This window comes from Dama dama, chromosome 5, assembly GCF_033118175.1.
Source record: "Dama dama isolate Ldn47 chromosome 5, ASM3311817v1, whole genome shotgun sequence".
NCBI lineage: Eukaryota > Metazoa > Chordata > Mammalia > Artiodactyla > Cervidae > Dama > Dama dama.
Genome location: NC_083685.1, coordinates 119,705,336 through 119,717,034, shown reverse-complemented (window position 1 = coordinate 119,717,034; position 11,699 = coordinate 119,705,336). Strand labels below are relative to the sequence as shown.

The 11,699-nt window shown below is 53.9% G+C and overlaps 1 protein-coding gene across 2 annotated transcripts; it reads right to left on the bottom strand.

Annotated features, from left to right (window-relative positions):
• Positions 1-6,101: 6,101 nt before the first annotated feature.
• CD7 (CD7 molecule) lies at positions 6,102-9,539 on the bottom strand. 2 transcript variants are annotated; one of them, XM_061144461.1, is made up of 4 exons: positions 9,273-9,539; positions 7,935-8,213; positions 7,543-7,676; positions 6,102-6,553 (listed from the first exon to the last, which is right to left on the bottom strand). In XM_061144461.1, exons 1-4 carry the CDS (start codon positions 9,322-9,324, stop codon positions 6,446-6,448), a joined length of 573 nt encoding a protein of 190 aa, XP_061000444.1. In that variant the 5' UTR covers positions 9,325-9,539; the 3' UTR covers positions 6,102-6,445. The 2 variants fall into 2 exon arrangements, with proteins under 2 accessions (XP_061000444.1, XP_061000443.1); XM_061144460.1 differs by having other exon boundaries at positions 7,935-8,249; positions 9,273-9,534.
• Between the last annotated feature and the right edge of the window lie 2,160 nt (positions 9,540-11,699).

The window sequence follows — 11,699 nt, the reverse complement described above, 5'->3', positions numbered from 1 at the left end:
ACACCACTTGTGCTATTACCCTTGTGGGGGTTGGGGGCCGGAGAGGATGGGGGGGGGCTGCAGGACTGAGGAATGTTGGCGCGGATGTGAGGCCTGCGGTGTCAGGGGGTGAGAATTTGGTGAGGGGAACTGAAGGCCTTGCCTCTCCTTCCTGTGCCCTGAGAGCAGCCCGTCGTGGCAACCACAGCCTCTGCTGATGCAGCTGACAGGCGCCTGTGGGTAGACTGACATTTCCGTGGCTGCTCATCTCTGTGCCTGGCTCCTCATGTTTGCCCCTCCCCCTTGCTCAGGCCCGTAGAGACCTGAGTTCTCCACGGGGACAGCGAGGGCAGCGGATGGACTTATGTGTAGCCCTGACCCTCAGCCTGGTGTCAGGCTGAGGCCCTCCTGTCCCTCTTGTGGCATGGTCCCCGGGTGTCCCCAAGCTGGTCCCATGAAGCCTTGCAGCCCTCCCCTGGTCCTGGCTCCCTGAAGCCCCTCACGCTGTTTCTCTCACCCGCACCCAAGTGCTTCTTTCCAGATCTCTCTCCTGGCTCCCGAGAGTGCTGGCTCCTTGGGGGTTGGGCCCTGCTTTACTGCTGTACCCACTGGGTCTAGATCTGCACCCTGTGCAGAATGGCCACTCGGTCAGTATTTGTTGCACAGACATGAAAATTGTCCAGTGAGAAGAACAAAAACTGCCCTGGCTTCACCTTTGGACCCCAATGTGGTTACATCCCTCAGGTATCTATAGGGCACAGCCCGGCGTGTTCTTCAGGTCAAGCACACACTGACCCTGAATTGGGTTTCCCCTCCTCAGAGAGCCCAGAGCTGACCCCACAGCAATGTGGTATGTGGCAGGGCTGGAAAGTTCCACAGTGGGGTAAGGGCTTATGTTGGTCTTAGTCCTGATGGTCGAGAGGCCCACAGCAGACCCTCAAAGAAGCTTCAGGATATGGGGCTGAGGTGGGTCTTTGACCTGGGATCCATGCTGCCCTTCAAGTATCTGGGCCCCATCTCACCTGCCGTACAGATATAACCATCCACTCTACGGTGTCTAGAAGCTGTGCATAGGTGGTTTGAGCTGGAACTCAGGGTGGACACCATCTCCTGGAAACATACTGGCCAGTGGGCCCAGGTGGGTTTGCTATGTGGTTCTGAGAAGCAGGCCTTAGACGCTCCCGAGGCCTGGAGTGTCGGGTATGATGTAAAACTTGGTAAAGGTGTGTAACCACCGTGGTCCAGAGCCCTGTCTCCCTCCAGCCTGCTTGCGTGTCAGGCAGCCTCAGTCTGGCCCAGAGCGTCTTTGAGGCCTGGCTAAGAGCAAATTGAGCTGAGAATACATTTAGTTGGTTTCGGAGGTCTATTTATGGGTGTACAGTGGCTCTAAGATAGATGAAGATTTTGCTATCTATCTGGGAGAGGAATGGAGCACTGAGGGTGAATACATGTGTGCTAAGTCGCTTCAGTTGGGTCTGACTCTTTGCAACCCCATGGACTATAGCCCACCAGGTTCCTCTGTTCATGGGCTTCTCCAGGCAAGAGTACTGGACTGGGTTGCCATGCTCTCCTTCAGGGGATCTTCCTGACCCAGGGATCGAACCCACATCTCCTGCAGCTCCTGCATTGCAGGCAGGTTCTTTACGGCTGAGCCATCAGGGAAGCCCAAGGGTGAATGGTACTCCTCCAAATTCATGTCTACCCAGGACCTGTGAATGGAACCTTATCTGGAGACAGGGCCTTTGCAGATGTAGTCAAGTTAGGATGAGGCCATCTTGTCTGGCCTTAATCCCGATATGACTGGTGTCCTTATAAGGAGAGACAGTTTTGGATACAGGGAGAAGGCCATGTGGTGACAGTGGCAGAGAGATGCAGCCACAAGCTCGGGAAGCATCCATTGCTGGCACCACCAGGAGCTGAAAGAAGCCTGGGGCAGATTCTCCCTCAGAGCCTCCAGGAAGAATCCACCCTACTTTGGTTTTGAACTTCTGGCCTCCAGAATTGTGAAAAAATTAATTGCTGTTGTTTTAAACAACTGCATTTGTAATTTATTACGGCCTCCATGTACAGCTTTCTTCCCTGCACGCCCCCTGCTCTGGGCGGGCTCTCTGGCTTCATGACAGGAAGGTGTGAGATGTGTGGCTCAAGGGGTGGACGAAAGGGACCCATGTCCTTTGGTGCCTTCCAGCGTCAGGTGAGGTGTATAAAATGTGACGTTGTTGGCAGAGGCCGTGGTACTCATCCATGCTGGTCAACACATATTTCACTTCCAGGACTGCTCTCCATGATGCAGTCAGACACAATTATAACTGCACCACCCCCCGGCTACCCGTTTTTCTTTTTGCGTGAGACTTTTGAAAGATAGAATTTTCTGAAATTCCTGTGTTTGTAGGGAGCCAAGGCACTTGTTTCACATCCCCAGCTGGCCAAGCACATCCTGGTCCCTCATGAACATCTTGTCCTGGCCAGGCTTGTGCTTTCATAAGGATGATATTTCTCTGTGCTCTTTTGTGGTCATTTGAAGAGGCCACCAAAGAGGAGGCAGTGAAATTATGCAGCCAAAAAAAAAAAAAAAAAAGAATGGTCAGTGGTGTCAATTAATTTCAAAACATTGTTACTTCCTGGATATTTTGGATGCTTTATAAAATTTGTGATTTCTTTTCTCTTTCCAAATAAGCATGTGCTTCTGTCTCTGGTTTTGTACTGGTGATTTCATGTTGGTTTCCTTTGAGAGCCCCTCTTGGTGCGCACAAGCTCTGGCTCGCCTGGGCTGCTCAGGCTGCCCGCGCCTTGGAGCGAGCTTCCCTGCTACACTCTAAGGTGAGCATGAGGTGGATCTGGGGGCTGGCCACACGGCCTTCAGGCTGGGTCCCTATCAGAGGCCCCCCCCCCCCAACATCATCCAGGATAACTCACAACCTGCCTCCTGCCCCTCTCAGAAGCTCAGGGCTGACTTCTCATGGGAATGTCTAGTTAGGGTAAAATGAGTATTGCTCTTTTGTGTGGTTATGTTTGTAGCTCGTGTCAACAGCGTTGAGTCTGCAGACTTCATTCTGTTTCTGTTTTTGCTCAGCTCCCCTTGACAGTAAATGACCATTTTGAAAAGCTTTTCGTATGCTGTGGCGTCAGGTCTGTTTTCTGTTTGATGAGTGTGGGATTTCACATTAACTAACAGCATAATTCACACCTGAAGGGGCGTTTTGAAATCTTAGGCTTAAGTGGTTGATCTGTCTATTTCTCCCAGTGGTTAAGTCCTTCCTGTTCGTACCTATTTTGCTAATTTTAGATACGTGGGTACACATTGGTTGTATGTTTTTGTTCTGTTGCTGCTTTGACAGCAGTACTATTTTGTCAGAAAGTAGAATTCATAACCCTGGCTTTTTTGTAGTTCATGTTTGCTTTTTATATGTTTTCCATATTTTTTGTCCCCAAAGGGTCCTGTTGCTCTTTGAAGAAAATAGAGTGTTGAATCTTTTCTTTTAAATCCAATCTGAGACTGTCTTTTAATTTGAGAAGTTTAGCCCAGGGTTTTGGGGCAGGCCAACCTGGAGTGGAAGGAAGGTACCCCTGGACCGGCCGAGACCCTCCACTCCAACCCCTCTGCCCACCGTGCCAGCGCCTCCCCAGGGCTGCAGTCCCTGCCCAGCCCCTGTGTTAGACGGTAGTGGCCATGCTCGGGCTTTGGGGGCCTGGGAGGGGAGGAGCCAGTGCCTAGAGGCCCGTGTTTCCATTGCTATCCCCAGTGCCAGGCCAGACTAGGCCAAGCTGAACTCTATTTCTCCAATTATAAAAGCCCCGCATTGGAACCCCCAAAGCTTCAGTCTGAGGATGGGGGTGCTGCCTGCAGTCAAGGACTTTGCCTCCAGCTTCCGGGGCCTCAGCCCATACCTGCACAGGTGGTGGAGCATTTGCTGTGCAGAGGCCACTCTGAGGGCTGACCCGAGATGTCTCAGTCCTCATGCCCCCCCACCCTCAGCTAAAGCAGCCCCCGCCCTCCTTTTTTTTTTTACCCTCCTGTTTTATTGATTGATTTATTTATTGGCCGCACTATGCAGCTCTCGGGATCCTAGTTCCCTGACCAGGGGTCGAACCTGGGCCTTTGGCAGTGAAAGTACAAAGTTCCGACTACTGTACTGCCAGGGAATTCCTTGCCCCCATTTGACACTGAGAATATTGAGGTCCAGGGGTAAACGTGGGAGAACCAAGACCCAGAGCGCACTCAGGCTGTCTGTCACAATGGAAACAAAGCCAGCAGTATTTAAATGCCAATGTGCTTATGTGTATGTAACAGGCCCAGCAAGCATGGGGCTCGCTGTGAGGCAAGGGGCACATAGAGGAGGGACTCAGCCCTGCCCTCCCTAGAAAGGACAGAGGAGCAGACAATTAAGGGTGATCATGCGAGGGGAGGACGGTGGGCAGCATGACCCCCAGCGCAGACCACAAGGAAGGCAGAGGATGGAGGGGGCACGACCGCTGGTTGCTGGGGTGGAGTCCGGTGGAGAGATGCGTCTGATGACAACGGCTGATGGTGCTGTCTGCTTTTGTCTCAGGAGCTGGGAAGAGGCTAAAGCTACGGTGGGAGCTGAGGGTGGGGGCCATGGAAAAAGCACTCATTGTGACTGGGAAACCACAGAGTCTAGCTCTTTGTAAATTATTATTATTATTATTATTTATTTGGCTGTGCCAGGTCTTAGTCGCAGCACTCAGGATCTTCGATCTTCCTTGTGGCATGTGGCATCTTTAGATAGCAGCATGTGGGATCTTTAGATAGTGGCACATGGCATCTTTAGATAGTGGCATGTGGGATCTAGATCCCTGACCAAGAGTTGAACCTGAGCCTCCTACACTGGGGGCATGGAGTCTTAGCCATTGGACCCCCAGGGAAGTCCTGAACCTAGCTCTTGAAGGGAGCATGGGCCCACTCCCCTAATTTACAGATGGGAAAACTGAGTCCCAGAGGGGCAGGACTTGCCCAATGACATGCTGCTGAGTGGTCAAGAGCGGGGACCAGAAGTCAGCAGGTAACAGGTGAACACCTGCTGTCCTTGGCTCAATAGGGCAGCCTACCTTTCCTCGGGACCCTGGGAGATGGGGGTGCTGTGTTCCTTGTCTCTGCCTCCCTATCTGGGTCCCAGCTGCAGGTCCTGGTACCCTCCACAAGAGCTGTTGAGATCACATCCCAAGCTGCCCATCCCAAACCCAGCATGTCCCAGTGACTCCCTGCTCCAGTGACACACACCCCACAGCCAGACAGAACCACCTCTTCTGTTCTTCCATTATTTCATCTATGTAGACATAATAGTGCTGTCAGGGGTTTAAGCAACCACATATACCCGTCTGTACTTTATAAATGTGGGGTAACACATATACTCTGCACCAGCTTGTATCCTTATGGCATCTTGCAAAGGTCCTAGCATGATGTTTCACTCTTCATGGGATCTTTTTAACGCCTGCTGCATGTGCACCCCATAATCGATAGAGCAGTTCTCTTATTTGGACATCTAGGTAGTTTTTCAGAGGCTGATTTTGTTATTGAAAGCAACACTGCCATGGCTATCACTGTAATCTTGTTTCTGTGACCAAAGATCATGTCCCCAAGACTCAATTCCAGCTAAAAGGAACATCATTACTTAAAGACATTTTAATCTTGGCAAACCCAGTGGATGAAGGGCTTTCTCATTTCAGTTGGTGGGCAGCATTGTCTACCAGTTCTTGGCAGCAGGTCCAGGAGGACGCAGCTACAGTTCACACCCATGCTGGGTGCACCTGTTTCCCCAAGGTCAGTTCTCCAATTCCCATCACACCCCAACACGAATGTACACTGGGAGCAGCCCAGTTAAGAGCCCAGCAGTTCTGTTAAAACTTTCAGATCACTGCTCCCCTTCCTCTGTCCCCAGCCCACCCTGTGGTGGAGGCCAGCAAGGCTGGGAGGGCTCCGGTTGATTTGCACCTTCTCAGCCATAACAGGGACTGCAGTGAGTTTGTGTCCCCTGGCCCCTCCCTCCTTCCTGAAAATCTCACACAGAATCCTTTAGGCTGCAGAAATCCTCAGCGACGCCAGAGAAGGTGTCAGCAAGCCTCCCCGCCTCGACTCTGAACTGGCTGAGAAATAGACACTGGAGTTGGAAAGGGGAGAAAAGAAGTCCTTTATTTCTGGCAAGGCTTGACTGGGGTCAGAGTTCAGGTCCCAGCCCCCCAGTTGACCACTGCCCCAAGGCAAGTCTATCCTTCAGAGCAGCCTCTTCTGCCATGCAAGGGCCAGGGTAGCCATGGGACAGAGAAGTTTCCTTCCCGGTGGTTCCAAGGTGCCAGGAGCAGCCTCAAGGGTGGGAAGCAGGCAAGGAGGGCTTCCTGGAGGAGGCTGTAGGAGCCTGACTACTGTGGGAAGCTGTCTGTGTGTTCGTTCTGGGTGGATGATCGGCCCAGAGCTCTGCTGGACAGAGGCAGGCCTGGGGTCCTGCCGTGCTCACTGGTACTGGTTGGGGATGGACATGGTGTTACAGCGGCTGTGGGACATGTCCTCATAGATCACGTACACTGGGCTCTTATCCTTCGCACAGCAGAGTTTCTGGATCTGAAAGAAAGCCTGCTGTCTACCCACTGGGGCAGCTCGCTCAGGAGCATCCTCTGTCTTCAAGGCATTTCCCCTCAGGAAGCTTTTATAATAGATTTGGGGGCCTGCATGAAGCCGTTCCAGGAGGGTCCTCGGCCAGCCCCTCGGTTCTCCAGCGCAGCCCAGGCCTGGGTGAGGTGGGCAGAGGCAGGGCCCTGGGGGCAGCAGTGGGGAGGTGGAAGGTGGAATTGACCTTGCACCCTGGCCCTGGACAGGGAGGGGGCCCTGGCTCTCTGGGAAAGTAGAGCTGGAGGTGCTGGGCGGAGGCAGGGGTGAAAGCTGAAGGACCAGGGGTGAGTTGACCACTTCCTGGCCCCTGTTTCTGTTGGCCCCTCTTCTCCCACCTCCAGCACACGATTGCACATGGTTTTCACATGCTCACAGGCCTCACTCATGCACGCATGCACACATATGTACATGCATGCACACTTTCACAGTCACATGCAGCATGCTCATGTTCTCTGAAAGGATCTCTCTGGAACCCTCTGTAAAAGTATTAGACACTCAGTCATGTCCACCTCTTTGCAACCGTAGGGACTGTAGCCTACCAGGCTCCGCCATCCATGTGGATTCTCCAGGCAAGAATACTGGAGTGGGTAGCCATTCCCTTCTCCAGGGGACATTCCTGATCCAGAGATCAAACTCGGGTCTGCTGCACCCTCTGAGCCAGACTGAACCTCACTAATCCCCCTTAAATAGCTGACCAGGACCTGTGTTCCTGGCACCATGACCATCCCTGCAGGTGGTTCCAGTTCTTGGGCTTCCTCTCACCTTGGGCCTCACCATCCAAACCCTCTAAGTTCCCAGGGCCTCTGACAGAAGGAGTGAGTGGGTGCTGGAGTTTCCCATGTGGCCAGATCCCTGAGGCTTATCCACTTGCCTTCCCATCATGCTCTCTGAGAGGAGTAGGCTTCTAGGGACACTGGTGACACCCGAGGGTCCATACTGACCTGTGTTCTTCTCAGCACACACAGTGCTCCCAGTACCAGCCCGACGAGGAAGAAGCCCACAGCCAGGGCTGTGGGGAAGGCAAAGTGTATCAGCCAAGACTCCTGGCATGTGTTCACTGCCTGGGGCAGTTGGTCTGGGAAGAAGGAACAGAGACAGGCATTCGACAGGTGAGGGAGTCCCTGGGAACCTCTGCGGTTCAGGGCAGGGTGGGCTTTGGAGTGTGTATGGGGGTTGGGGTGGGGGGAATCCAGGAGGCTTCCTAGAGGAGTCAGGCTCATGTTGGAAGGAGTAACTCAAGCAAACTCAGAGGGAAGGTTCCCAGACAGGGGCAGATGGAGCCCATGCTGGCGAGTGGCAGGTGGAGAGGTCCCAGGGCTGGCACACTCCTTACCTGTCACCATGACCAAGGTGCCAGGACCAAAGATCTCATCATCCATGATGGCCACGCAGGTGTAGCCACCGGTGTCAGCCAACTGCAGGTGGTTCAAGCTGACGGTCAGGTTGTGTTGCAGCCCCGAGAAGGCAATGCGGCCCTGGAACCGCGGGTCCACGGTGGGCTCCAACCCATCTTCATAGTAAATCACATTGCTGTTGCTTGGCCATGTTTGTTTCAGGTAGATGCCATGCAGGGTACCCGGGGTGGAGCAGGTGATGTTGACGGAGTCCCCCTCTAAAGCAATCATTTTGCTGGGGGACTGCCACACCTCTGCAAGGAGGACCCACCACCATCACCACTGGCCTGGCCAGAAGGGCAGGAACCCATCTCTGTGCAGGGGATGGTGGCAGGGCAGAGGTGCCCAGGGACAGTCCACTGTTGACATGTCACCAAGGATGAGGCAACTTTTGGAAGCCTTGAAGCAAGCGACACATGATGCCAGCACCCTGGGCTGACCTCAAGTTCCAGAGAGATCCCAGAGGGCCAGGCCACCTGTGACCTCTCCCCACCCCAAAGGTCAGGGGAAGTTGAAGGTAGGGCCTCTTCCTTCCAAAGCACTCAGACCTCCAACCACTCTTCCCAGTTCTACACCTTCTCCCCCTCTTAAATGGCAGTTCCCGCAAGAGCCAGGGGCACTGTCTTCTCTCCCTGTTTCTTTTAACACCAACTGCCTCAGTTTCCCCACCATTTCCAGGCACCCGAAGCCAGTGTCTCCACGGGGTGGGCACATCCTGGCTCATCCCTGAGATACCCCAAAATTTCCCTAGTCTGCCTAGCAGGGCCCAGCAGGGCCAGCTTCCAGGTGCAAACTTAATCCAAACATTGACTTCTCCAGAAACTAAATTCTACAGCTCTTTTGAGGGGGAGGGGGCACCAGAACTGTGCCCATCAAGTTCCCCATCCCACTTTGTGGAACTAAGGTCTCTTTCTCACTGCAGAATTTTGCACAAAAGGCAAGCAGAAGGATGGTGTTTTCTCAGGACAAAGACAGCCTTGATGGTTGTAGGAGAAAATTCAGATAAAGAGAAAGAAGAGTTTTAACCACAGAGACTCTGCACCCAGACATCAGCAACATCTTGATACCTATGGTTTTGGGTCCAAGTGTCCAAGGCTGGACCTGACCCCCGGCAGAGACTGCTGGGGCCCCAGGGGAAGGTCTCCTCAAAGTCACCGGAGATCACCCCCTTCCCCGGAAAGAGAGTCTGAGGTGGGGAGGGGAGGGCTGAGTGGAAGCGCTAAGCTTGCTGGGGGGGTGTGGTGGGGACGGGGTAATGGAGAGTCGGGAAGCCTTACCTCGGGAGGCCTGGAGTAAGGGGAGCAGCAGCAGCCCCAGGAGCCCAACCATGCTCACTGCAGAAGGAACAGCAGGGGCCCCTCTCACTGAGGTGTCACGGTTCTTCCTGTCTGTGGCGCCCAACGGTGTGCCACCACCTCCTCCCAGGTGCCACTTTCAGGCGCGGTGGGGGCAAGATGGAGCCGGAGGTAGGCAGGGGGGCTGCACACAGTGACGGGCGGTTGAGCTCTCCAGGAAGGCTTGCTGGAGGTGGTACCATGCGTGAGGGGGCGTGCTGTAGGTGAGGCTGGGAGGGGCAGTCTCCTCCCCAGCTCTTAAGTCTGAGGGCTCACATGTAGATCTGCGATCATGGCCCTCTGCCCCAGTGGCACACCAGGGAGAGGAGAAAGGAGGGCAAGAATGGGCAGGGGCAGGACCAGGAGAAAGACAAGGGGGTCCCCAGGTGAGGGTGGGGGTCAAGTTACAGATGCTCCGGTCTTCTGGTTCACTTTCTGCTGGGACCTGATTTATGTCCAGAAACTTGGAGTATCAAGTCAGTCACCACTGCAGCTGGGGGCTGGGTGTGGTCTTAAGGAAAGGCCCGGGGCTTGTGCCCAGGTCGTGGCTGCCCAAGTGGCTCACGAGTCTCCTTCCTGTGGGTGCCAGGGCTGGAGACCGCTCAGCTGGGCCACCATCCAGTGTGTTGGTGCACCAGGGTCCTGGTGAGCAGCCCCCAGGCCAGAGGGAGACCCATGCCTGGACCCTGACCCCGAGGGCTCAGAAGTCCTTGAAGAAGAGACAGACTCTGGGCAACCAGGAAGAGAAAGACATTTCTCTGTCCTGGGGTCCTTGGGCTAGAGGGCCAAGCTTCCAGTGTCGGCCCCAAAGCCACATGTGGGTGTGCTGGGTGTGTGCACGTGGCTCACGCATGGGCAGACAGCCCTAAGTTATTTCCTCCCTGGAAAGCCCCTCCTCTGACTGGATGCTCCTGTGCTGATGGCTCGGGGTCCTGGGTGAAGTTTGAGGTGGGGGCAGATTAGGTTTGCTGGGCTGATGGCCCCTGGCGGGGGCTGTCCACCTACCTATAGATATTTCTTGTGTGAGGGGGTATCTATTTCAGGGGCAGAATCTTGCCAAAGGCACAGAGGATCCTAGCAAAATTGTTGGCAGGAAGCAATAAAAGCGTCGGGCCTGTCAAACCCGCCCCATTCCAACCTCATCCTGCCTTTGTTCATCACCAGCACTCCCTGGGCGCCCGCACCTGTCAGTGCTGGTGCCAAGGGCAGAGGGTGAAATGGACTAGATGCCCGTGGCCTGGAGACGACTCCAGGGATGGACGAGCAGACCCGCGGCAGGACACACAGCACCTGTTGGGAGAGGGGTGCCCAACCTCAAGGGGCCATAGGAGTAAAGCACTGAGGAGGTGAGAGAGGGTCAGGCGGTCTGTCTGGGAACAGGGCTCCAAGCAGAGGCACCAGCGCACACATGGTCCCCAAGGCCAGAGAGAGCCTGGGGTTTCTGAGGGCCTGCAAGAGGGCCAGTGTGGCTGAGGAGGAGGAACGGGGGCCTGGGGGGAGGGTCTCTAGGGCACTGCAAGGACTCAGAGCTAAACTTCCTTTAGAGAACTCCTTGAATGTACCGATAAGCAACAAGTAGAAAAGTAAAATTAGTCAAGGACCCAGACACGGTATTTCTTTCTGGGTTTCCTGCCTTGGGTGTGCGGGGGCTGAATGACTTAATGTGAGCCCGCCCCATGGTGATAGCAATATTAAAATGACCTTTGAATGACTTTCAAAGCATCAACACTTTTAGTCTGTTTTAGGCAAAATGGAACACATTTCCACGGCCCCCAAAGCATGGTGGTCCCACGTGCAGTGCCCACTGTGTCTTAGGGGCCTGGCCCAGGGGGTGGAACAAACACACCATTTCTGGCATGAACCTTTCTTTAACCTGGGAGATGCAAATACAGTCAGTTCTAGACCTGGACTCTGGGTGCCAGCGAAGCTGTTCTAGGATCGTTACCCTCCTTTGAGGACACAGCCACCAGGCAGCATGCATTGTGTGCATCTGAGATTCTCCATGGTGAGGGAGGCCTCCCAGATATCTGGCCCTCTGGATGTATTTGGACTTCTTCTTTTTTTTTTTTTTTTTTAATATTTATTAACTTGGCTGTGTCGGGTATCATGGGCTCTCTAGTTGTGGCATGTAGGCTTAGCTGCCCCACAGCCCTTGGGATCTTAATTCCCTCACCAGGGATCAAACCTGCGTCTCCTGCATTGCAAGGCGAATCTTTAACCACTGGATCACCAGGGAAGCCCTCGTTGGGACTTTTTAGCTTGTAAGACTCACAGCAGCTTCTTTCAGATTTTTGTTTTCTTCATTTAAAGATATATTTCTCAGCTCATTCAATGATTTGCTAGTAGGTTTAGCGTATTCATCTTGAAGAT

Excerpts from the sequence above, each read along its gene's own strand:
- CD7 (XM_061144460.1), bottom strand. The coding sequence starts at position 9,324 with ATGGTTGGGCTCCTGGGGCTGCTGCTGCTCCCCTTACTCCAGGCCTCC. Across the intron at positions 7,677-7,934 it reads CACCTTGGTCATGGTGACAG|ACCAACTGCCCCAGGCAGTG; the intron begins GTAAGGAGTGTG and ends CCTTCTTCCCAG. Across the intron at positions 6,554-7,542 it reads GTGTGCTGAGAAGAACACAG|ATCCAGAAACTCTGCTGTGC; the intron begins GTCAGTATGGAC and ends GCTTTCTTTCAG.